This window comes from Rhinolophus sinicus, chromosome 14, assembly GCF_057876585.1.
Source record: "Rhinolophus sinicus isolate RSI-liver-muscle chromosome 14, RSI-T2T, whole genome shotgun sequence".
Taxonomy (NCBI): domain Eukaryota; kingdom Metazoa; phylum Chordata; class Mammalia; order Chiroptera; family Rhinolophidae; genus Rhinolophus; species Rhinolophus sinicus.
The window spans coordinates 85,199,420-85,225,235 of NC_142514.1; the positions used below are offsets into that span (position 1 = coordinate 85,199,420).

A 25,816-nucleotide genomic window follows, 5' to 3' on the forward strand; every position below is an offset into this window, starting at 1 on the left:
GCAAGGTTCTAAGGCAGGTCCAAGAAAATTTCAAATCAACAAGAGAATCGGCACTGAGATAAAAGTCCCTTAGACCGGGGACAATTAAAATGCTTAGGCGACATGGTGACTCTTTGGAGAGACACCACCACACTATCCCTGGGAACGCCGTGAGGGCGCAGGGCCATCTGCGCAGGCCATCATGGATAGAGGCACAAACGCAGGGTTAGAAAGGGGAGGTCTTGGTGTGGGGACAGATTTCCACTCCTCAGCGCGGAGCTGACCTTTTACACACATTCGCCTGACGAGTCAGAGAAGACGATTTGAAACCGGTTCTTTGTTCATTTCCCGGTCCCCGCGACCGCAGCCGGGGAGGGTAACTGGGCCTGCCCCAGTCGTCCCAGGCCCCAGCCCTGGACAGTTTGATCTCGTGGCTGCCGGGATGGACCTGGCACGGTCTCGCGGCGAGCGCGGCCTGAGGCTAGGCTCCTCACTCTCGCCTCCCTCCCAGCCAGGTGTGGTTCCTGCCGGGGAGGTGAGCTCCTCGGAGCCCAAAATCCTGTGGCTTCTTTTAAAGCTCCCTTCTAATTAGAAGCAGCGGTGAAATCACTTGAGTGATTTTATCTGTCATGGGAAAGCAAACCCCAGCCCAAACCTCAGTTGCCCATCCCACAACCACCAACGCCCCCATTTCTCCCTTTTAAAAGTTTTTAGTGAAATAGATAAAGAGCTGGGAAGGCATAGATAGGTGGGGGAGGGGCGGGGAACTGTGAAAGGAAGAGAAGGTGGACTTAAATACAAGTGTATGAGTGTGCAAGTAAGTGTGCATGTGTGTGTGTTTGTGTATGTGTGTGTGTCTGCGGTGGGAGGAGACTAAATCCAGAAGCGAGAAATGAAACAGAATCGTGAACTTCTTCACCTACTGAGAAACGCTTTGATCTGGGATCCGACGCTGAAGCACCCCTGGGGGTAGCCGACTCGCATTCGCGAGGCCGGGAACTGTGCTGAACCTCGGGACTGTTCTGAATGAACCTCGTGGGCCGGTGGGGAACCGGGGACAGGGATCTGGCCCCCACCGCTTGCATCCAGATGCGCGGGACCTATCGGGACTGGCCCCATCTCCGGGCCTTGCCCTCCAACCCCCCCATCTCGGGGTGGAGACTCTCCAAGCCCCAAAGTTTCGAGGGGGAGGAGAGCCATGGGAAGAGTGTAGATGCCCCTATTGCTTGAGTGCGTAAACACAGCCACTCACGCTCACATCGCACCCAGCACACCCCAGCAGGCAGTCTGCCTCGGTTCCCTGGTCAGGGACTGACCGGGAAAGCGGGTTGGGGCTGTTGGGAAAAGCTGGAGCTGATGGCGAGATTGCCCGGGCTATAAATCCATCACTTCCCAGGTCAGCTCCGCGAGGCGCTTGGGACTAGGGCTGGCGGAGTGAATTCCTGGGCTAACGCGCATGCGTCGGCAGGTAGCAACCCAGCTCTTTATGACCAGGTGAGATGTTGGTGAGCAGGTAAAAAAGGAGGATTTGCCCAAGCGATTCCAAGGAGCGGGCCCGGTCGAGCCCTATAGCCCATGCCCGGCGGGGACCAGTCGCCAGGAGCGTCGAGCCGCGATGTCCATACTTGCCAAAATGGGGGACTGGCAGGTACGGGGGTTTGACTGGGCTGGGGCCGAGGTGGGCGGGGGTGGAGCGGGGGAGGGGGGCGGGAGGGGGAGGCGGAGAGGAAGAGCCGTGGCCCAGGGCAGGAGAGTAGTAGGTGAGGCGCGCCTGGCAGCGCCCAGGAGTGTTCCCAGGAGAGAAAGGACAGGAAAAACGCGCGCAGGCGGCGGCAGCTGCGCTGGGGGCAACGTGCGCTGCCCGCGGGGCCCGGCGCTCGGGAAAGTTTGGCGTACGCTCTACAAGTGGCCCTGGGGGTCACTTGTGGTTTGCGCTACAGCCTTCTCCCAAACCCCAAGTAGAAACTGGGGAGGATGACAAATTCAGGAGTGGGGAGGGCGCAGGGCGGAGGCTGCGGTGCGCCGTGATGAGTGTTCTCTGCTTGCAACGCTTTGGGTCTTGCCCCAGACCCCAGGGCTGCGCGTGAGGTGGGGTTCTGGTGCACCTGTCTCTCCTTGTGCCTCCAAGTTTTGGGACCTAGGCGGTGTGGAGAATGGAAAGGGGTCCGGAGAGGCGCGCGGCGAGCACGTTCTTTTCGGACATACTTCAAAGAGTTTGCGCAAAGTTTAGCTTCTCAGTCCGCTTCCTGAAGCCAGTTTTCTCCGCTTGGGCTGCGGATGGGGGTGACTGGATGGAGGTTGAATGGTGGATGATAAAGAAGAATGTCTAAGATTTGCCGAAACCAAAGCTTGCTACACTTGGCCCTGCTAGGCCGCAGGCACCACAAGGCCAACGAGGCTCCGGATCCTGCCCGCCCTGAACCACGAACCCGGACCCCGGCCACGAGAGCATTCGCCCAGCGCTCTCCTTCTAACTTCCAGATGTTTCCCCTGTGGGAACTAGGGCGGCTTTGGCCAGGTTGGTGAGGGTAGCAGCCTCTCCCCTGTTGTCGATTTCGTAATGGGAACCCCGGGGCTCTCTTTTCGCCCCAGCAAAGCGAGGCCTGATGAGGGCGAGGTTCTGCTCGCCTAAGTGTGTAGGGCGATTCGAACCAAACGCCCGGATTTGCCAAAGAAAAGTCGAGGCCCTGCTCCTTCTGGGGCGAATTCTTTCGCTTGTTTCAGATTTAGGCCATTAGAAGTAAAGTTCGGAGAAGTCCGGTCTTCACCACATTCCCTGGAGTTGGGGAAAGGAAGTCATATTGCAATATTTCTTTCCTTGCACTCAATTGTTTTGTTTATCAACCGTGAGCTCTTTTATACCTCTTCCCCCAGTTAAATATCACTAAATGAAACTTCCTCCCCCAAAGTTACACTAACTTTGTGGTTTAAGGATACAAATCCCACACCAAACACAAGTCCTGGGAATGCACACCTTTTTCTCCCTGGCTTCTGTGGGCCTCAGGGCCCTTCATTCTCTTTTCTGGAGGGTGAAAACTGGGTAAAGTTCTTTGGCTGAGGTTTTTCGGGTTTCCTCTGTAAGCCGGAAAAACTGCTGCAGAATTCCTCTGCAGTGAGAAGGCGCTGGGAGCGCAGGCAGGGTTTGGGTCTGGGCCTCCAGTGGGCCCGACTAAGGCTCGGAAGCAGCTAGATTACAGCCTGAAGAGGAAAGGAGTGAACCATGGGCCTGGCTCCTGCGGGGATCTGGGTGGGGGTAATGCAGGTTTGGGACCAGGAGGGGCGGGATGCTCCGCCGAGCTTGGCCTTTTGGGCTCCGGGGTCCCACAGGGTGGTGATAACTGGAGAGAATAGAGTCATTGTGGCCCCTCGCCGTCTCTTTGTTTCTCTTGGTGTCTCTGTCTCTCATACAGATACTTGCTCTTCCCCCCGACGTCCTCCCCACGCTCCCAAATCGGGCCTGGACCCCCACCTCTAACCCCAGGCCTGGCGCTGCTGTCCTGGGGTCCCGGCGAGGCCGCAGCATTGACATGCAATCGAGCGACTTGTCGTGGTAATGACGCTCACACCAACGCGGCTCCGCTGGCTTCAGGGGCGACCAGGGTGCCTGCCCTGGCCTTTCTTCAGTGCCCATAACACTGGCGGCGGCGCTGAGCCCGCAGGCCCCACTCTGCACCTCAAAGGCGCCCTCGGCGGGAATACAACAACAGTTTAGCAGCCCCGGCGGGTGCGGAGCCGGAGATCTGCGGGGCGCGGGACAGCAAGGTGGGGGGTCGTGGAAAAGATGAAGGGCCAATGCCTTCCTCAGCCCACAAACTGAAAGAAAGAAAGAAAGCGAAACTTAGAGTTCCCTTAAGCACGCTGTGGTGACTTCTGGAGGTGGAAAATCCATGCTCCCAGGCCTAGGATTTGGCCTACAGATCACGCTCTGCGGCTGCGGCCACCGCTGGGAAGGTGTCAGTCCCCCTGGCGGCCCATCTCCCGACTTCAAGCCGCTGAGGTGAACCCCAGGGCAGCCCCACAGAGTGAGTGGTGCTAGCACTAGAGCTGACTTTCCAGAGTGGAGTGAGGTGGGGAGCGGAGAACTAGGTTCAGCCCTGAGACCGTGCTAGTGTTCAGGGAGGGCAGAGAGGGCAGGGCAACACCCAGGGCTCCGGAGGGAGTCCCTGGGCTCTGATTCCCTCTTCTAGCCCTAGTCTTCCTAACTTTTGTGGGGGAGGGGTTCTGGCCTCCTCTGCGTGGTTTGGGATATTTGCTGCGGTCTCCTGGAGGGAGAATTTCTCTTCTCCAGGCTGGGGGTGGGGGGAGAGGGGCACTCTCTGCTTTTGCCTTTTTTCCACCTGTTAGGGAACGCTCAGATTTTCAACAGCCTCTACCTCACTTCGAGTTCGCAGTATGGAAACCTGGGAGGCCTGGGAATTTGCAGAAAACAGGCCCAGAAGGCACAGGGGTCGTTAGTAGAGCAGCTCTGAGGCGAGACCTACTCTTGTTGGGGAGTTTGCTGTGTTCGAGTGGGAAAAAGACAGAGCGAAACTTTTTTATGGAGGACAAATGAAGAAGCTCGGCCAGAGAAATTACTTACTTTGTATTTCGAGTACCACATCTTTGTATTTTATTTCTTCCTTTAAAAAAATTCACTAAAACAGAAGAAAACAATACAAAGCCCCGGTGGGGCGAGCAGGCTCCCCTGTAGAGCAGGATAGCCTAGACTGGCCAACCTGCATGAGGGGGTAGCTGCCGGGCCTCAGGGTTCGGCGTCAGCCGGGCACTGCGCGGCGAGTGCGCCCGCGTTAGTAACATCACCAAATCATGAAGGAACTCTTCCTGCTTTAATTAAAAAGGGGGATCTTGGGAAAACTGGAGCAGATTAGCACAGCGAAGAGTTGGTTCCCAGCGATTTATTTTGATGCATGCATGACACAGTGCATACATGTCAGTATTTCAGCTCAACTCCAGAAGCGACTGTGAGTCTCCATGGGAGTTCTGTGTCCTGTGCACCTCGCATCCGGGAAACCCTTAGCCCAAACACCATGTTGATGTATCACTCGGCCCTAGCTACATACAAACGAGAGGAAGATCATTTAACCCCCAGAGCTGTTAAGTAACCTTTTCAGGGTACAATTTTTATTTTACACGCGGCAATTAAAGGATCGCAAACCCCAGCCGAGCGACAGGAACCGTTTGGCAAAATCTCCAACCTGGAGGAAAGTGCAAAGCCAATAAAACTCCCAAGGCACTGCGGCCCGAGGTGGTGCTGCCCCGAGCGGAGGCGATCTCTTGTTGGGTAAAAATCCTGGAGTGACTTCGCTGGTCTTGGTTTGGTGGTTATATTTAATTGCGAAAGAGATAATAATTTCTAATAAAATTGGACGGGGCCGAAAGGACAGCGCCGTTAGTGGCAGCAGGGGTGGGGAAGAGGTGCTGAGAGCCGAGCCCAGGCGCGGCCGCTCGGGCCCTGCGCAGCGTCCGGCCTTTGCTCAGGGCATCTCCCGCGAGGAGGCGACGGAGGGGAAGGGGAGTGGGGAGGAATGGGAGGGGGGGCGGCACAGTTAGGACAGGGGGGTGCGGCGGGGCTAGGGGAGATTTCCTCGGCTCACAGGCAAGCGTGCGCTCTAGGAGCAAGTTCGCGGCTCGAAGAGGCCTTTATACCTGGGTCGGAGCGGCCGGCGGCAGATTGTGGTGCTGGCGAGTAATTGGACTATTGTTGATATGCTAATGAGGCGATTAGGCTGTTGGTAAAGAGCTGGAAAAAGGAAAAGTTTCTACCATTAGAGGGAGATCTCCGAGCGCACACGGGAGCTCTATCCCTTCTCTCCTCCTCCTCCTCCTTCTCACCCTCCTCCTCCTCCTTTTTGCCCTCCTCCTCCTCTCCCTCCTCCCTCCTCCTCCTCCTCCCTCCTCCTCCTCCTCCTCCGCTCCCCGTCGCAGCCTGCACTTTGCGCTTACCCAGAGAGTAGCTCCACTTGGGTGCGAGGAGGAGAGGGGGCAAATCCGTTCACGCCGATCCATGAAAATGCTTTGGAAACTGACGGATAATATCAAGTACGAGGACTGCGAGGTAAGCGCGGCGCTGGCTCAGTTATCCCTGCGGCCTCAGGCTCCGAGCTCTACCTTCCCGCGCCTCCTCTTCTCGCCTCCAGCTGAGAAACGCGGGTGAGACAAACTTTCCCAAGCGCAGCGCTCGCCTCTCGGATTCGCTCGACGAAGGCAGGGGAGAGGCTGGAGAGGGAGGATGTTGGACGCTCCCTTTTTCATTTCCCTCCTTGGAAGCCCATGTCCCACTTTCTCCCTTTTTCTGACCAATATTGGCTGTGTCTAAGAGTAGAGCGAAGAGACAAGCATGGATTTTTTTGAAGCAATTGCTGGCAGTTGGGCACGCGCCTGTGCACTCTGCGTGTCTCACCAGCGAGATTCTTGGGGCCCAAGTACCAGGAAGAGAAAGGAAAGAGAAAAAACCCTTTTCCCTTTTTAACCTCCTTTCTGATCCTTAATATTCCCTATTTTATTTATTTATTTATTTTTCCTTCCTTCCATCCTCCCCGCCCCCCTTTCTTAAAAGGCTCATTTCTGTTTGGAGAAGGGGTCCGCACACTTCGGTCTCAGCCTGGGTTGTATCTCCTAGTTAGCGGGTTCACTTTGAGAGCACTCATCTCCCAAATCACAACGGGGCCCGCCGCAGGTAGTCTACGTTGAATATTCAAGAAGTTCTAAGCCGCTTCTCCCTCTGAGCTACTTGGTCGGCGCATACCTGGGGTGGGGGTGGAGGACTGAGCCACACGGAGTCTGCTGGCTGCGGGTCCCCACGCATCTGCCCCTACAGGAGCCCAGTACTCGGCTGTGAGACCGTGTGAATCCTGGCGGGGCTGCATGCGACCTCCAGTGCGGAGAGCCCGCGGAGCCAATAAAACGCGCCGCACTGGAACCCATTTAAAAGCCCAGGGTCTCTGGATTTCGGCTTCTTGGGGCAGCCGGGGAAGCCCCAGCACCACCGGTCCGCCCGCGGGAGGCGCTGGGACCGGGCCTGGCGGCCGCCGCCCCAACCTCCCTCACAATCCCGGCTGAAATGATCCGATGATTCACGGGAGGGGAAGATGGAGGGGGCCGCGCCGGAGATTACCTAAATAAATAGGTGGGAGTCCCTGCTTTAGCTATTTTTCTTCTTTTTTTCTTTTTGGCATTTGAAGTGGGAAAGCCAGGCGTGAAGGTCTGTGAGGACGCAGTGGCGGGGGTCTTGTCTTCACTTGAAATCAGAACCTGGTTTTATGTGAACGTTGTGTCACCGTCCCTTTCCCCCGTTCTTTCTGTAGACTATTTGAAATCTCACTCGTTTCCCGGGCCCTTCCTTTTCGTCTGACCCCGCTCCCCGCCCCCCATGGGGCAAGGGGTGACATCCCACCGGGACGCGCGCTTCTCTGGGGACTCCTGTGGTGCGCAGTGCGGGGCGCAGACACCCACGTCAGACCAGCTGCTTTGTTTTCAGGATGGGGGAACCTTTGAGAACTAGTCGAGGTGAAACTCTGCCCCTAGTCTCCGAGGGTTTATTGTCCTGGTCGCCGCAGTAGCCCGGGGCTCGGGCATTCACTTTCGCGAAGGCCGAAACCCAGCTTCCAGCGCCGAGTCCGAACTTCCACGCCGCGCTAGGTGCCTATGGGACCTAGGTGGGAGGCGATGAATTTGCACCCCAAGAGAGAGACCCTGAGGGGGCGCATGTGAATGTGTGTGTGAGGCAGAAAAGGAAAACAGAAACGAGACGAAGAAGAGAATAGAGTGAAGGCTGTTTCGATAACTTTGACTGCGGTGGGAGAGCGCCGGAGCAGGGATTTCGGGTTTCCGAGCCGGATTGGGGCTGTCTAATTATGTCGGGGCTCTGCAGAGACACGCAGGAGGCGAGGTGCCGCTTGTTCTGACAACCCGGCGGGCAGACTGGCAGCGGCGGCAGCCTTGCCGCGCTGGGAGAGAGCGAGCAGTGTCATCAGGGGGGGCGTCGGCCGGGAGTGGCCCAGCCAGTCGGACGGGTTTGTGCCGGGAGCCGGGAGCCCGTGCCAGCAGCGCCCAGGCTGGGCCGCCTCGCATCTCTGCCTGCCCCGGGCCGCGTCCGGGCTTTGGTCCCCGAGCCCCTGCCCTGGAGAGCCGAGGGCGGGGCGGCAGCTGCCGCAGAGAGCACAGCGCAGGGTGTCCGAGGGAAACTCGCTCCGCGGCGGAGGCGAGGGCCGGTCCGGGGAGGGGCGCCGAGTTATGGAGGAGCGGCGCGGCAGCGGGCAGCAGAATCCCAAGTCCCAGGCCCGGCTGCGGAGCGGAGGAGCCCGCGGCCGGAGAGGGCGGGGAAACACCGCGGGTGCCGAGAGCCGGATGAACGCCTGGACGCGGTCGCCGGCAGCTCCTGTCCGCGACGCACGGCCCCCACGGTATCCCGAGGTCTGCCCCAGTCTTTTAGGTCCGATTGTCCTCTCTCGCTTCCTCTCCCCCTCCCCCTCCCCCGCGGCCTCCCCCTCCGTGCGCTCCGACTCGGCCCCCTCCTCCTCCCTCCCTCCCTCCCTCCCTCTTTCCCTCCCTTCCTCTTCTCGGCCTCTCCCTCCTTCCCTCCCTCCCCTCTTCCCACTCCGGGCTCCTCTCCCTCGCCCACACTTTCTTTCTCACACACGCACGCAGACACATTCTCCCTCTCCGCGCTCTCTCCCTTCGTCTCCCTCTCTCCCTCTTTCTCTTTCACTTTTGCATGCCCTGCAACCTTTTAAAATGTTGCCCCTTCCCTGTGATTCGCCAGACGCCGCGCGGCGGCCCCCCGCGCGCTCGCCCGCTCCCTCTCTCGCCCGCTTTTTGTCTCTCGCGCTCCCGCTCCCCACCTCCGATTTGCTACACTGAGGCTCCCGTCAATGGACTGCATTGAGAGCCGGCTCCGGCGCGAGTTGCCTCTCCGCTTCACGCTCGATTTCCAGGCATTCTTCCCTTATTAAGTATTCGTGTAATATTAATAGTCATGAATATCTGCTATTAGGAGGCTCCAGGAACGCTGCCCAGCGTGGTTATTAGAAGCTCAAGCGAAGCCGCCGCTAAGAAAAGAGGGGGAGACACGGATTAAGGAACACGCGCACACACACACACACACACTTTTTCTTTTCCTTTTTTGGGGCCTTTCATTTTCTAAGGAACTTTGAATCATAACCGATCACGGCAGGATAGAGACCGTGGGTTCGACAAGCTGAAGGCGCCGCTCGAATCGGTGGTTCAAGTTCGGATGGACCAGAGCGGGGCTCCAGCGCTCGGGCGAGCGTCGGCGCGGTGACTGGAGTTCTGGGTGGCGCGGGGCTCCCGGCGCCTTTTGTGTGGGGCGTACTCGGGCGGCGGGGCAGCCGGGCTCTCCAGGCTTGCTTGGTTTCTTCCACCCTGACTCGTTACCCCAGACTCTTCGCAGATGTTAGTTCACAGTTTTTCAGCTATGGTGAGTCCCATCCCCCACCCCATCCCTGTTTCCTCAGGAATTCTATTCTGGAAACCTGGTGCTACGGAGCTGCCCAAAACCTCGGGTTTCACGCCCAGGTTTCCATCAGGGCACCCCTTTCCATTTGCATTTTCTTCTTTCCACTTTTCTCTCTTCCATTCTCAAATCCAATGCTTTACCCCGCGTCCCCGCTCCACCTCTCCCGCGCGCAGACCTACCTCGCAGCTACTTCCCAAGGCATGTTTCTCTCCACGTTCATCTTTATTTCCTTGCGTCTTCACTTGTTCTCGAGATGTGCTCAACATTTGAAGCTTAATCCGTTTGCAGTAAAAACGCAGCCCAGAGTGCCCCTTACCCTCGGGGCCGGGGCATTCCCTGGAACCAACTCTGTTCGCTTGTTTTGCAAGTGAATTGCAATAGAGGAACATAAAGTCATGCGTTTCTTCTGCCCTTTGGGGCTGGGGTGAAAGGGGCGGGGGCCTCCGCCCCGGGGTGCACTTCTCTCTTTTAAACCCAATAAGGCTGAATCTTTCTATTTTAAACCTTGACTTGAAGTCCCCTTCTCCCCATTCATATCATAAACCGACCCTGTGGAGAAAAAGGCTCCTAACTGAGGAAGCGGAAAAGACAGACCCCCAACCTGCAGTTAAAACCTTCTTTAAGCTGGTAATTTGAACGTGTGCTTTCTTTACAGCCCCTCTACAAAATATGTTTCTATTTAAATAGTCATGAAATGCCAATAGTCTTTGAACGTGTATGATTTTTCCCTCCAAATAAATGGAAAAGGGTAAACAATAACGCACTAGCAGGCAAGTTCAAATACGGGGGAAAGAAAAGGCCGCTTCTACTGTTTAATATTTGGCAGGAATTTTAATCTTGCTTAAGGGAGGTTTCACGCCCCAGCTTAACGGGCTGTATTCTGGGAGGCCCTTTTTAATATTTTCCCCCCGTTGAAAGAAAAGGTTAAGGAGACTCTCTTTTATGCCTCCACAGTTGCACAGTTTAATTCCTTGAGTTTTGGAAGGGCCCGTTTCACTTCGGGGGTATTTTCTGAAATGAACAACTTAGAGCTCATTTCTTTCGGCGGCCTGCCGTCGGGAAGGGGCGGTTTCCCACCCAGTCTTGCGGAGTGGATTTAGTGTGGAAAGCTGTAACTCGACGCCTGATTTCTTGTTCTTCCCCCTTGCTCTCGCTCTCTTCTAGGACCGTCACGACGGCACCAGCAACGGGACTGCACGGTTGCCCCAGCTGGGCACTGTAGGTCAATCTCCCTACACGAGCGCCCCGCCGCTGTCCCACACCCCCAATGCCGACTTCCAGCCCCCCTACTTTCCCCCACCCTACCAGCCTATCTATCCCCAGTCGCAAGATCCTTACTCCCACGTCAACGACCCCTACAGCCTGAACCCCTTGCACGCCCAGCCGCAGCCGCAGCACCCGGGCTGGCCCGGCCAGAGGCAGAGCCAGGAGTCAGGCCTCCTGCACACGCACCGGGGGCTGCCCCACCAGCTGTCTGGCCTGGATCCTCGCAGGGACTACCGGCGACACGAGGACCTTCTGCACGGCCCACACGGGCTTGGCTCAGGACTCGGAGACCTCCCCATCCACTCCTTACCTCATGCCATCGAGGATGTCCCGGTAAGAGGCCGCGCGGATGGCTCGACAGGGAGTGCAGCCCCTACTCACCCACCCCTAGAGAAGATGTCGGGAACATACAGCCGGTGGGCCCGGGTTTTCCTCAGTGGTGTTTACTTTTTCAAAATGTCACTTTAGTTTTTGGGCAGGCGCTTTCAGGACCCACATGGACAACCGAATTAAAAAATTAAAAAGAAATTGAGAGTTCTGCCCCTAGAACAATGGTTCCTGGAGCTCCTCCAAACAATGCCTGCATTACCATTTCCACCAACACAAATAAATCAGACAAATGTCACCGTTAACAATATCTTACCCTCTCCAAGACAGTAAACTATTTCGATTAGGAGAGGATCTAATCCACTGCTGAGTCTGGCATGGTAATTTCTCCCTGTCCTGAAAAGGATGTTAAATTCAACCGAAAGAGCTCATTAAATGCCCTAGTAATTTTAAAGAACGTGTAAAAGACATACTAAGAAAATTATTTTTACCGGATTTTGTAAGCACTAGTCATGTCTGAAAGTTATGTGTATACCCTACTCTGATTAAAGAATAGTTAAGTAGCAAATCCGAGCAGAGGGACATTAAAACGCAGCCTTCTCTTCCTAGGGGTGCTAAGTGCTGACCTCATAAATCATTAGCTGGGTTCCCAATGCCTATCAGAACCTGCTACACCCCATATTAAATTAAATGTTTTGAGACTATTGGGCAATACATTATTTGAGTTCTAATTCGGTTATCAATAAATGCAGTTAAAAATGATTTCTTAATAAGCATGGTATTAGCACATTTACTATTTACAATGTAAACCAGGCTATTGATAATTTGAAAATACTTTCTGAAATTAAATTTAAACCAGCATCTCTGCTTCAATTCTACATATTTATGGTTTCCTCACAACCTTCCTGAAATGGAATTAGAACAAGCCAATAATTTTATTAAAGCTGTAAAGGCTCTGTTAATGCTGCTTTTCTTTGGAGAGGAAATGTATCTGGATGTGATTTTTGCTAAAATGCTATTTCAAATTACTGCATCAAATATTGCAGCAATATGTCCGTTGACAGTTTAATGATTACTGCATTAGATTGCAAAGAAAATGGTCAGATGAACTTACCTGCTTGCTTGGTGAATTTAAAACATTATTTATGTTACATAGGAAAATAGAAAATTTATTACATCTCTCATTTAGCCCAGTTAATCACTGAAATTTGTTGGTTATGTTTAGCAGACTTGCATGGAAAGCAGGAAAGTAGGCACTTAACCCAATGTGGGGTTTAGTAAGCATCGTATGTGTGTGTGTGTTCCAAGCTGTTTGCAGAAACTGATACTAAACAGTGCATTTCATGGGGAAGAAAATGAGAGGAGCAATAGTTGAGAAAAAAGCAATTTAAAAACAAACCTGGAAGTTGTGGTCATTTTAGTTCCGCTTCCCGAAGAGTCTCCGAATCCTTTTTCTAGAATCCTTTTTCTAGCCGGCTCTTTGGAAATATTTGAATTGCAAAATAACGTGGTAAGCTTTTGGAACTACTGTGAATTACAATCGCTCTACTTTGCAAAAATTCCAAAGTGGCTGGTGTGAATTCTTAACACCTGTGTAGTCACACTTTGTGGTGAAATTGGTCAGTAGAAAAAAATTAACCAAATGATCAAATAAAAACAAGGAAATCCAGTTGCTGCTCTTCCCCCTCCCTTCCCAAACTTTTAAGAAAAAAAAATTCTTTCAAAGGAATTTGGGTCAGGAAAAGGGTTGCTTTCAATTTCCCCATTGCTGCAACAGTTAACCTTTAATAAGAATGACTGCTAAATATTTAAGAAAATCAAATCGATGGTGAAAATTATTTAATCATTAATATCTCAGTGGGGTTTTAAACTTAACAGTCTTCCCTGTATGGACAAGGTCTAGAAATAACACAAATAAAAGTATTATGCCACACTACATTTACTTTATGGGTTTAGGGTGCATGCATAAAGGGATCATATTTCCCCATATAGTTAAAACACAAGAACTGCAGCAGTAGTCATTTCTGAACATTTCTCAATTTAATTATACTTAAATCCAGAAGCACTTTAGGCAAGTTACAAATGAGAGCATTGAGTATAATAAAACCTGTAATAAAGCAACTTAGTACCATCCACCCGGAATCATAGCGATCAGGCACAATTAACAGGAGCATAAATCCAAGACAGAATGGAAAATGTTCAAATCAGTATTATTGTTGGACAAAGACTAGAGAAGGAAGTAATAGTTTTTTAAATGGTAATGCCTGTGTTTGGTAACAATTGCGAAATCTTCTATCTCAGCAGCCCTGGTGCTAATTTGTAAACACAGCCAGACATTATATTGCCTGTCAGTTTCTGCATTAGAAAACATGATTTCATTTTACTTTCTAATCACGTTTTGACTCTGGCATACACGTATACTCACCCATCTGTAAAAAAAAAAAAAAAGAAAGAAAGAAAGAAAGAAAGAAAGAAAGAAAGAAAGAAAGAAAGAAAGAAAGAAAGAAAGAAAGAAAAAAAAGAAAGAAAAGAAAGAAACCCACATCAACAAATCTGCTGCTGGACAACAGGAAAACAACCTCAAACATTTTTTGTGTTTTTCATTTTCATATTCTTATCTGATACCCAGCTAAGGCAGTAGCCCTTTAAAAATTTTTCTTTTCATTTTTTCTGTAAGTGAAGGTGTGTATATGCGTTTGCTTTTTGCCACCCCACCTAAAACGTTTCCAACACTCCTCTGTTACTCCCGCTTCTGTCATTTCTATTGTGTTTCTCTGTTTTTTGCTTCCTGAGCACTGGAATCGCTAAAAGTCCGAAGCCGCTGAGGCGCCAAACTAATGCTAGGTGCATTTTAAAAGGTTGAGCTGATTGTGAGAAAGATTAGGTGCTCCAAAACTTGCTTTAATTTCCAAAGAAAGTTTTATTCCCCACCCCCACCTCCTTCAACCGTGGATTATTTGCTGGGGGAGGAGAAATTGGCCGTGGGTGTGCAGTGAAACCTCTTGAGTTGCAAAGCCCCAAATTCCAATAAGCCAAGATGAGATGTTTATATATAAATGTCACTATATGGGGGGAATTTGGATTCTACACCTTCCCCTCCCCCCATCTTGCACAGAATATTCATTTCCTTTTGTTTTGATTACACACTTACATGCATGTGTATCCTTTTGTTGCAGCATGTAGAAGACCCGGGTATTAACATCCCAGATCAAACTGTAATTAAGAAAGGTAAGCCATTTCCTTCTGCATTCCAAGCATGTCCTTACAGGCATAGTGCTATTTAAAAGAACTTGCAGAGCTGTATTTATTTTTTCAAATAGGATTTTCCTAAAGGCTCAGAATTAGCAAACAGGCATAGAACAGCAATGCTTAAATGATTGGCTTTCAGTAGGTTAGTTATGGCAACAGGCTAGCTTTGTTCTGATTCATGATTTGACCATTTAATTTAATGATATAAGGACAAACACATGAAATGTGCAATAGTTGAAGTGATTTGGAAGTGGCATTTCAATTTTGACACGTTTTAGTAGTTTACTCGTTAATCTATTGTGCGAGTGGCCATGAGTGTAATTAAGAAAGGTAAGAAGTGTAACATGCTAAAAGAGTGCAAATAATTTAATATTAATATAAGGGCAGATGATAAAAAGGCAAAGCACTCCTTAGCAGAGGGAAAAAAACCTTCCATGTTCTTCAATTTAATTTCTCATTAGCTGTTTAAGGGTTTTTAAACTTTGTGAATTAGGTTAACAAAAATTTGGCTTTTGGTTAAAATTAGCATCCTGAAGATGTCAGGATTGTTAGCATAATTGTTCGGGGGGGGAAAAACTTTTTAAAAAAGCGTCAAGTGATTTGGATGGATTTGTAATATTGTATTGTATTTAGTGAGTAGAAATAAAATGCTATTCACAGCTTTTTTTGTTGTTGTTGTTGTTGTGGTGGCAATATTACATTTCAGGATTCTAGGCACCACCAGAGGATGATGCTATATAAAACTGTTCTCATTTCTAACCCCAATCAGTATATTGTTAGCTAGTTTAAAGTTTCATTTTTGCATCTGTGAAGTCATTGTCACGTCAAATTAGATGTGCAAGGGATAAATCTTAAGAGATGCTCTTTCCAAGTCGACATGATAATTGGCTCTTTTATTAGTAATCTCTCAAGAGTTCGTTTAACTCCTATTGTCTCTATTAGCCTCCCCAGAGCTATTAATGTCACAAGTGATCTATCCAAAACCTAGAGCCCCCCCCACCTCCCAATACGTCTAGAATATCCCCCATTAAAAAGGGAGGAGTACTGTGATGAGGATGTATACATATTGTATGTCTCCATGTGGAATTTAAAAATAGAAATGCATACTGTACTTAAAACTGTTGTGAATGCATTTTAATTATATTGGTGTTGAGAAATGTAATGTTAATATACTTTCTGCTGGCTTTGAATTTTTTTCTAACTGGTGGGTCCAACAGTGAAGAGTTTATAATTTTAGTAATATATCCTATCCCCCTTCCCAATGAAGACGCTTAAGTGGAGAAGGTCTATTAACTATTTGCTCAACAAAAGGTCCCATTCCTGGTGTTCTATGGTAGGCCTGTTTATCCTTACTACCAATTCAAAACAGGGCTTGTCATGAATTTCCCAAATTCGAGTCTTTCTCAAAACTAAACATAGGAAAGGGCCTATTTATCAAAAGGATGGGGCACGTGTGGTGTGTGACAACAGAATCCGCTCCTTCCCAGATTGGTGCCTTAACTGAAATGCTCGTTTACAGGCTGATTTAGCCATCTAAACTCTGGGCTGATTTTAATTATAGGTCTTTGAAGCAATTTCTTCCCAACACTAAAACCCTCACTTCAAAAAACTCCCAAGTACACATAGCTTGCTCTCGGTTTGCAAACGTAACCCACTCCCCTGCACTCTAAACCGGTGCTCCAGCACCTCGTCTGGGGCCCACTCTCCTGGGATGCTAAGAGCCGAGAGGGTCACAATTTCACGACCATCTCTAATCTCTAGACAGTGCACTTGTGGCTAAAAGGAAAGGGTCCGGGCAGAAGCACAGGCCTGTCTGGCAGGGCTGGGTGGGGTCGCCTCCCGGCAGCGGGGTGAAGCGCACCAAGGGGCAGAGGTTCGATCCCCAGGACAGTATAAGGCAGGAAGTAGGTAAACAGCCATGGAATTTGCAGGGATGGAAGAAAAGGGGGGTTTGCGGCGCAAGCAAGGGCGCCAGCCGTGGCCGGGGCGAGAGCCGGACTCAGGCAAGACTTGGGAGGGATCCTCGACGCCCACACGCGGCCTCCTGGTCTGTCTCCGCAGGCCCCGTGTCCCTGTCCAAGTCCAACAGCAACGCCGTCTCCGCCATCCCCATTAACAAGGACAACCTCTTCGGCGGCGTCGTGAACCCCAACGAAGTCTTCTGTTCAGTTCCGGGTCGTCTCTCCCTTCTCAGCTCCACCTCGAAGTACAAGGTCACGGTGGCGGAAGTACAGCGGCGCCTCTCACCGCCCGAGTGTCTCAATGCTTCGCTGCTGGGCGGAGTGCTGCGGAGGTGAGGCCTGGCGCGGCCCTGCCCGACCTGCCCCGCCCCGCGGCCCGGGGAAACTCTGCGCCTGCGCCGGGGCGGCGACGCAAACGGGCCTCGCGCCACAGCCCTCCCTTCGCGGGAAAAGAAAGGGGCGGGGAGAAAAGCGTGGAACTGGGTGGGTGGGAGCTGCAGGCGGGGTGAGGCGGCGCGCGCCTGCGCTTTCTGCCGCCTTCCCGCGCGTGCGGGTTGCTGGCGCGCGCATGGGACGGCCGCGGCCGCGCGCTCGCCCGGCACTCCGGCCCCTCCCTCCCTTTTCCGCGCGCACGCGCAGCTAGAACCGTCTCGGGCTCAGTGCCGGCTGCTGCAGCCGTGGGGCGCAGTGCAGCCGTGTTTTTTCTCCTTGCACACACCTTTCGGGCTCTGGAAAACTTCTTCTCGGGCTCCTCACTGTACCTCCGTGTATGGTCTCCGACGGTAACCCCACCGTCTCTTGAATAGGGTTTTAAGTGGAAGACAGTGGCTTTCTCTCGAGTCCGCAACCCTTCTTCCTCTCCCCCCCCCCCCGCCCCCGCCATTACCGCCTCCAGCCTGACGGCGACTCCTGGTGCCCAAGGCACTGGCTTCAATGGTTGCAATGTTTGGCGTCCCCGATGTGTGCTGGGCAGCGTGCAAGGCACGTTTAAGTGCGTTATGTATAGTCGCTACCGACGAATGCTTGTTACATAGGTGACCAGGGACTCTCATCTCACCCCCACAAGGTCGGAATGACTCATTTCACAGATAAGGTTTTATAAGGGTCCGCGAGATGAAGCATCTTCCTTCAGGGCAGGTTTCTTCTTCCTGTGGGCTTCCTCCTCTTAGAGTCCCACCCAACGTTGTGAGTGACGGGTTTTGTGTTGAACATTCCCAGGCAATATTTTTCTTCCTTTTTTTAAAAAATAAGAACATACACCAAACACTTCATTCTTTTGACATTTATTCCTTTATCTATCTATGGACTCTTAGTTCCACTCTGATGGGTATATCCCATACAAAGCCTGTAAAACCGTTTTCTGAAGATTTTAACATCAGCTATTCTAATCTTTTCTTCACAGTCATTTTGCTGTCCCTTTGTAATCTTTCACTGTCAAAGATCTGAATCTACCCTCTGCCTTTTCTTCCCCTTCCCCCATCTCCAGTATTGGAGACTGTTTACCTAGGGGAGTATAATCTAATCCACACAATTAAAGAGCACTTGGGTAGGGAATAAAATCTGAAATTAATTAATTTGCTGTTTTATTTAAACAATTTATTTTAACCACTTTCTGATTATGGGAGTCTATTTAGACATCTATTTAGAACTGCCTTCATTGTCTCTGAAATTAGTGGAATTTTTAACCGCTGATACCAGCATTTGACATTTCCAGTTAGGCTGGTGACATGGCATGTAAACAGTTGGTGAAATGAATTTCCCATTGGGGCTAAAGCCAGAGCAAGAAATGTGAGAGTGATGATAACTTTGGTTATTCTGAACAACCTAACAGCAGATCTTACAAGGACAATTTAAACACCCCATTGGGATTTGTGTGATTGTAACAAAAGGAAAATACAGTAATCAGCTGAACTTAAAAAACACACACACACACAAAAAAAAACCCTCAAATCTAGAGGTGAGAGCTGTTTTTGTTTATTGTGTTTTTTTTTAGAGAGTTGGGAAATCAAAACCTTCCAAGCTGGCATAATAGTTGCAATAATAACTGAACACAGGGGCTGTTTTACAGTTTAACAAACATTTATCTCCTACAATCTTTTTGTATCATCCTTCCTAGATTTCCCTCCCTTAAATATCTCTCGGGGCATGATTCTTCATTTTAAAAGCACATTTTAGGAAATTGTTACAATGACTGTAATGTGATGCAGAGTAACCCAATGTTTTCTAAATCCCTTTCTCATATATATTTGTGAAACAGGGCGAAGTCTAAAAATGGAGGAAGATCTTTGAGAGAAAAACTGGACAAAATAGGATTAAATCTGCCAGCAGGGAGACGTAAAGCTGCCAATGTCACTCTGCTCACATCACTAGTGGAGGGTAAGCGAGTTTACTTGCTAACAAGAAGGGAACTTTCTTCTGGGAAAATGGATAATACTGAGTGGCCAGATGTTTGGTTGTATTTTGTGTCAATTGGGCAGTTCCATTTTTTTCCAGAGAATAAAGGAGGAAGTGAACGGAAGTCTTGCATGTCAGAAAACTATTTGCATTTACTCTTATCCTTTCCTCTTCCCCTCTGCCACAAAATTACACCTCCCTAGCTCAATTCTGACCTAAACAATTGTGAAAATTTAAGAACTGCATATTCTCCAAGTTCCTGTCTGCTTTATAGAGCTCAGCAGTAAATCACTGAAGGTATTCTGACATCTGCGTTTGAGAAATGCGTGACCATTACTTCCTGAATTAATTTGGGAATCTTTGACCTGCATCCTGATTTAAGACTGTCCTGAAAGCTCAGGGTTATATGCCCTTTTAGGTTTTTGTTTTCCAAACATATGCTCCCTTATCTCTCCTTTAACTGTGCCTTTCACTGGAGGGGAAGAAAGTGAGCTATTTTAGACGTTGAATTGTTTAAATAGAAGAAAAAAGAAATATAAGCAGTACAGAAAGTTTCTCATGGCAGTTTTTAAGACACACGCACCCACCGCATGCATGCATGCACACATGACCACATATATACAAGCTTCCAAACCCCTGAAAACAAAAGCTAACTCTGTCCTCACTCCCTGCTCTAGATGTACTGTCACCAGAATCCACTTACATTCCTGCTTCCTCCAAATTCCTGTTAAGTTTTTCTGATACTAAATTGGCTTAAGTTTGAGTGTGTTGGAATAAATATATAGCTTTTGTGCATTTTTCTTAGTGTTCTGTTGGAAATGTCTTATACCAATAAGAAAAAAGGCACTTAAATTATCAGGCAGCTTTTTTTATGTTTAAAGAAGGCATTTTATTTTATTTATATCTTGTATTTGAGGAGATATATTACAGTTAAATTCAAGTTCTAGCTTTGTGAATAACTAAAAACAATGTTTAAGGCCATATATTTAAGGAGGAAGCCCATGAACCACTTGTTAATGGTGTCAAAGATGGCAATAATAATATAACTTAAATAAGAAGCAATTGTTTAGTGCTAGAAACTCATCTACAGTAGCATTATATTCAATGTATTAAAAATAATACCAGTACATAGAGAACACTCTTTCCATACCCCAAAAGAACTATAAAAGCAAAGAAAATGGTAGTAGTGGCTTTGGGGGTAGTGTAAAAGCGAGTATGAGTTTGGGGGTTGAGTCGTGTAGCAGGGAGGCAGAGGCAGTTTCTGGAGAACTGTTATTGTTTGTGATCCGCTCCATTTTATGGAAACAAGCTCTGTGGAGAGGGCTTTGATGCTCTAATTGGCGCATGCGTTCTTCCGGAGCTGGAGCTAATGGCAGGAAGCCCTGCAGTAAAAACCAACTGGTTCAGGAAATTAAAACCAAAGATTCGAAAATCAACAACACAGACAGACTCAGTGGAGTGACCCTCAAATCCTCTTGGTTAATCGGTTTGGATGAACAGATAATTATATGCGATCAAGTTAAAATGTAAACCCTTAGCTGTTCCCTTGCAGAAAAGCTCGAGGAGTAATTATGAATATCATTTATGAATGTGTTGATAGGTGTGAGGTTGGAATACAAGAAACATTTTAAAAGAGAAGTTGGGAAAATGTTATGAGGGTGGGGAAGCAGACTGGAAGGTAGTGGATGGGATTTACATTTTCAAATCATCTTGGCCTTTTAGGATAGGTGGCCATTTTTCCTGATAACTACATCCACCGGATCCTACAGAGAAGGAAATAAAATGCCTGAAATGAGAAAACAAGTATTTTGTGTTTCCTTCAACATCTGGGTTAAGAAAATAAGGGATTTGGGAGGAAGTTTTGATCCCAACTCTTCATTCTCTTGTACTCACCTCGTTCCTCTCACCTCTTGCCAGGAGAAGCTGTCCACCTGGCCAGGGACTTTGGGTACGTGTGCGAAACTGAATTTCCTGCCAAAGCAGTAGCTGAATTTCTCAACCGACAACATTCCGATCCCAATGAGCAAGTGACAAGAAAAAACATGCTCCTGGCTACAAAGTAAGGCGTTTACCTCTTCAGGGTCTCTGTGTCTCATTGTGAAGAGAAACAAAAATCAAAATCGTTTTCTGCTCTCACGTTTCTTCTCTTTGATTTTGTGTTAATCGACTTTGTTGTAAATATTGAAGTCGCAACACAATCTTCTAAACCGTAATCTATTTTAAAGGGAAAACACCAGTAGGATTGTTTGTGTGTTTCCATTTATTCCCTCTCTTCTGCTCCTTCTCATTGAAAAAAAAAAATTGTGTGTGAGGGTGGGGAATAGTGGGGATTTGATTGAAGCTGAGTGTGGATTTGTGACTATGTTGTTTCTGAAAGGCCAGAATCAAGTCCTTAAAGGGGTAACAGGCTTGCCTAGATCAGTTTTTGTCTATCAGTGTTCTCCAAGGGCAAGGATTAAACAGTGGCCTGCAAAATGTGCAAGCCAGAATCTGCCCTAGTTTCAACCCTAATCCCTTATCCCATTTCTTGCCTTCCTTTCTCTTCCCTCCTTGAAAGTGACACACACACACACACACACACACACACACACAGACACACACACCCCAGAAGTTTTAGCCCACAGGCAAGATGTCAAGTAGATCTCAAAATGGCCCAAGTTATATTCCCATGGGTGCCTGGGCTGAATAGGCTTCTCCAGGTGGTGTGTGAAAAGAAAATGACTGTTTTGATATGTTTTCTGGAAATTAAAAGGCTTGTTTGGAAGCCCTTAATTATCAAAGTCCATGTCACAGGAGGGCATGGAACCAGAGGGCAGAGGCTGAGGCCTCAGGCGGGACAGTTTCTGGCCTGTGGATATCAGCTGGCCTTGGAGAAGGCAGTCTGCATTGCTCCCCATTCTCCCTACACTCCCCTGCCCGCCCCTCCAAGGCCCTCGCTAGTCCTTGTTTCCCTGGTTCAGAGACAGAGCTTCCAGTGTGCAGGCCTCATCTGCCTGTATTTCAACATTTTCTCTTCCCTTAGTTTCTTAAGCACATCCATAATTACAGTTTCCCTAGAGAATTTTATTTTATTTTGATGTGTAGGAAAAGACATGGACTGGGAAATGAAATGTCTGTTTCTTCTTCCCAAAACCATTCTGAATTATCCCCAAGTAACAGGTTTTTCATGCCTTTTTTAAAAAGGCAAACTAATCCCAAGAAAAGTTTTGCCTTTCTGTTCACATCCAACTGATTTGAAGGTGAGTGAGTGGAGACTTCATCCCACAGACTGCTGCTGAGGTGTCTAGACGGTCAGAAAAGAGGTCTCTATACTATTTTTAACAGAATAGCTGATGGCTGCATGCTATTGGTTATTGAAGAGAGGCTCCTGTTTCTGACACTTGTCCCTCTTCCTCTCCTTTGTTTCTCTTCTCATGTGTGAAGTTTTTTCTGTGCCTAGGATGTTTTGTGTGAGTGAGAGAAAAGGGGATTAGAAGTTTGGAGTAGCTGAGAGGAGAGAGGGAGGAGGTGAGAGGGAACATTCGTGGAAAGGTTTAAGGAAGGAGAGATGTTTAGTGGACACTGGGTCGCCCAGCATGTGGCCACCGCAAGTCTGTCTCTGGGCCTTGGGTCAGGTCAGTGTCGGCTGGATTCCGGCAGAGGTAACTGCACTGAGATAGGTTCTCTTTGCTGCTGGCTCTGCCCACAGGGGAGCCTCACGTCTCTCTCTCTCTCTGCTTCCCTTGTGCTGCAGACAGATATGCAAAGAGTTCACCGACCTGCTGGCTCAGGACCGATCTCCCCTGGGGAACTCGCGGCCCAACCCCATCCTGGAGCCCGGCATCCAGAGCTGCTTGACCCACTTCAACCTCATCTCCCACGGCTTCGGCAGCCCGGCTGTGTGCGCCGCGGTCACGGCCCTGCAGAACTATCTCACCGAGGCCCTCAAGGCCATGGACAAAATGTACCTCAGCAACAACCCCAACAGCCACACGGACAACAGCGCCAAAAGCAGTGACAAAGAGGAGAAACACAGAAAGTGAGGCTCTCCTCCCTCCCTGCCCCCTCCCAGGCCTCACCAGGGCCCCTGCCTTTCCTCCCCACCCCCCTGCCCACCCACCCACTCAGTCTCCACCCCACCAACCACCACCGGCAGGTGACAGCTCCGGGATCAGCAAACCCCTACTGCTGCTACTGCTGCTGCTGCTGCTACTGCTGCCACCTTCAGTCCTCCAGTCTGGGAGTCTGGGGACTGCTCTCCACTGTCAGTGGGGCAGCCCCTGCCTCAACTTTCCCCGTCAGCACCAACTCCCATTTGCCCTCATGTGGAGCCTAAGAGAACAGGACAGGCCGTGAAGCCAGCAAAGAAAAGTTCTGTTCGAGTTTGTGAACCTTTTTTTTTTTTTTAAATATGCCCCCCCCCCAAATCAACAATGGCAACAACAAAAAAATTTAAACTTTTTTTCTAAAAAAAGAACGTAAAAAAAAAATTATATGAGCTTCATGGGACTGAATCACCACCTTCCTTTACATACTTCAGTTGAGATTGTAGCCATACTTAAAAAAAAAGGCAAAACGGATAATGACATTTTTATCAGTATTGTGAATAAACTTGAACACAAATACACGAAGTTCCATGTCATGTCTTCAGTTGTAGAAGTTTTTCCTCTTCAAGGTAAAGCGACCAACTTGAACTTTCTCTGGCAACACGATTCACAGTTATATAAGGGAATCAGTGTTCATGTCTCTGTATATATTTATTTATGTGTAATTTAATGGGAATTGTAAATATGGTGAGTCTGTTTTAAGCCTTTTTTTATTTATCTGGTGATCCCGTTTACCTCTTGTTTAGTGGGTTTTGAATCTTCCCTATTAGTTCTTCATGTGGTTCATGGTACTTATTTAGAAATTCAAGGTTTGGGGGATTTGTTTTCCTCTGGGATTCATGAATTTAGCCCTGTTGTAGCATGTTAAAGACGACAATGAAACAGCTGAACAAATAAAAAGTAAAATAAAATTTTATATACAATTAGTATTACATTTAGCTTTTCATTGAACTGAAAGAGAAATTGATATTGGACCCTGGAAAGATTTTTAAACTTAAATGGTTTGAGAACTCTTCTATGTATTGTGGGGAGAAAAAAAAGTTAATTTTTTTCCACTGTCCTCCCTTTAAAGCACCATTTGAGCAATAAATGAGTATTGTCCTTAAACCAAGGGTTAGGGAATTCTCTTCTCTCTCTCTCTCTCTTTTTGTTCAAAAAACTTCAAACATTTGGGACCACCTGGTATTCTGTATTTTCACTGGCCATTTTGGAAGCAGTTCTAGTTGTATTGTATTGAGTTGTGCTGGCAGTAGTTTCCAAGCCTGTCAATGTATCATAGTCCTTTGTTGCCCAGATAAATAAATATTTGATACGCTTTATGTCGATTTTTTTTTATTCAGTGGCTGTCTTTACCCAGGCGTATTTTTGTTCTTGGCAGTATTTTTTATTCAGTATGGTTACAGTAATTGAGTTTAACTCTCCCTTGGCAATTGCTCCTTGCAATAAGCAGCTGAACCCATTGTTTCCCTCAAGTATAATAAAAACTTACTTTCAACTTGGAGTTCAGAGCAGGGTATCATTTAGATATTCCACTGAGTCTGTATTCAGACAAATGACACAATAAAACCCAATGTATTCTTTTGGATAAAAGATTGTTTGTACTGCTAAAGGAATGACATACTATCTTTTCCTTACTAGAAACATTAATTTTATTATTAAAAATAAAGTTTTATTTTTATTTATGTTGATCCTTTAGGTTTTCATTTGTGTTTTGGAAACCAAAATATAAAGGCTTCAGAACCAAACAGTAAGGATGACAAGGAAGATGGAGAACAGAAGACACCCTCCCTTCCCCACCTTAACTACTATGGAATCTGTCTCAGAGAATAACTGAAATTGAAATTGTTAGTTCATTAGCACAAAGGAAATACTACTTCAGTCTTCACTTGATCACTCTGGCTTCTCAGTGGCTAAGACATGTAAATAAGCTAAAGCTAGCTCTAGTTTCCTGAGAACAGGAATAGTGGCAAAAATGTACTTGGGGGCAGACAGAGGGCAAATTGTTGCCCATGTATTTAAATATTTTATTTAGAGATGAGTCACTACTGTGCTGTTCTTACTAGCTCTTGTGGTAGCAGAGGGAAGTGGGAAATTATGTTGATTTCCAGAATCCTTTCTGTCTGCCCCCTATATGCCGACCCACCCCTTTCTATCACCATGTGGCTTTCCTAGGACCTTTTAGAAACAGAAAATGTTCTCTGAGGTGGAGAGAATGGGGGAGGGTCTCTGTAGACCTCTCCTATCTGTCTTCTACAATAACAGGACTTGTGCTTAGCTCTTAAAGAAGGACTTCCTGTACATAAAAAATGGCGAATTCAGAGCTTTTGTAAACTGATTTGGAAAGTCTTTGCTTTGGAAGAGAGGAGGATTTCTAATGATTTTTTTTTTTCAGAAGAAAATGGAGGTGGGTTATTGGAAAGGTCACAGAAAAAGTGTCTAGGTATAGGTATAATCTCCTACATACTGGAGATTTAACATTTGTTCATCCGGTTTGACATTCTGAAGGACTAAGGAAGCAAAGCATTAGGCAGTGTCCATTTTGCAGCCTCTTGCTTTCTAATCTTCTTATGGAAGGCAGTGTAAAATCAATCCCAACAGATGAACGCGAGTTGGTGGAGTCTAAATTCTATTTTCCAAAGCCAGAGAATTCATAACAATAGTAGGTTTAAAAAAAAATTCAAATGGAGAGTGTATCCTCAGAATGCAAGGTGGCAATTGTTTTTTAAAGCGGTTATTTATTATTTCCTAGAGAGACTGGTTAAGTGTAACGTAGATGTAACAAAATAATGAGGCGAATGAACCCTAACTGTACATACTCTTGACAGAAATGAAATGCACACAGCATCGTAGCAGGTGAAGTGAAGCATTGTCTATCAGGGCTGTTTTTCTTGGCTGCATCTCAGATTGTGTGGGGGGATCCTAACCTCAGGCATAATCGCATTCATAAACAGCCATACATTGCTGCTCTTTCTCCAACGGCCCATAAATACTCATTTTAAAACGAAAACAATCTTATTAAATACCATTCATTCATATCTGGATTTACAGATGCTTGTTATGTTGGAAAACCTGAACCCAAT

General features: G+C 48.2%; 1 protein-coding gene and 1 long non-coding RNA gene across 8 annotated transcripts; one reads left to right on the top strand and one right to left on the bottom strand.

The window, feature by feature from the left end:
• Positions 1–1,194: 1,194 nt before the first annotated feature.
• On the top strand, positions 1,195–24,053 carry TFAP2A (transcription factor AP-2 alpha). Of its 7 annotated transcripts, none has more exons than XM_074335244.2 (8): positions 1,196–1,627; positions 10,619–10,676; positions 10,816–11,053; positions 14,224–14,275; positions 16,358–16,589; positions 18,515–18,633; positions 20,569–20,710; positions 22,385–24,053. In XM_074335244.2, the coding sequence occupies exons 1-8, from the start codon at positions 1,555–1,557 to the stop codon at positions 22,671–22,673; spliced, it is 1,203 nt and encodes a 400-aa protein (XP_074191345.1). In that variant the 5' UTR covers positions 1,196–1,554; the 3' UTR covers positions 22,674–24,053. The 7 variants fall into 7 exon arrangements, with proteins under 7 accessions (XP_074191343.1, XP_074191345.1, XP_088647513.1 ...); XM_088791387.1 differs by lacking the exon at positions 1,196–1,627 and adding an exon at positions 1,998–2,497; XM_088791386.1 differs by lacking the exon at positions 1,196–1,627 and adding exons at positions 9,022–9,415; positions 9,971–10,081 and having other exon boundaries at positions 10,619–11,053.
• Positions 4,572–9,788, bottom strand: LOC141572152 (uncharacterized). Its single transcript, XR_012497328.2, has 4 exons — positions 9,634–9,788; positions 8,820–9,026; positions 5,923–6,291; positions 4,572–5,719 (listed from the first exon to the last, which is right to left on the bottom strand). It is a non-coding gene; the product is annotated as an uncharacterized LOC141572152 (long non-coding RNA).
• Positions 24,054–25,816: the final 1,763 nt, after the last annotated feature.

Coding starts and splice junctions, on each gene's coding strand:
- TFAP2A (XM_088791385.1), top strand. CDS start 8,212: ATGGAGGAGCGGCGCGGCAGCGGGCAGCAGAATCCCAAGTCCCAGGCC. Junction 8,392..10,618: donor GGCCCCCACGGTATCCCGAG/GTCTGCCCCAGT, acceptor GCTCTCTTCTAG/GACCGTCACGACGGCACCAG. Junction 18,634..20,568: donor GCTCACATCACTAGTGGAGG/GTAAGCGAGTTT, acceptor ACCTCTTGCCAG/GAGAAGCTGTCCACCTGGCC.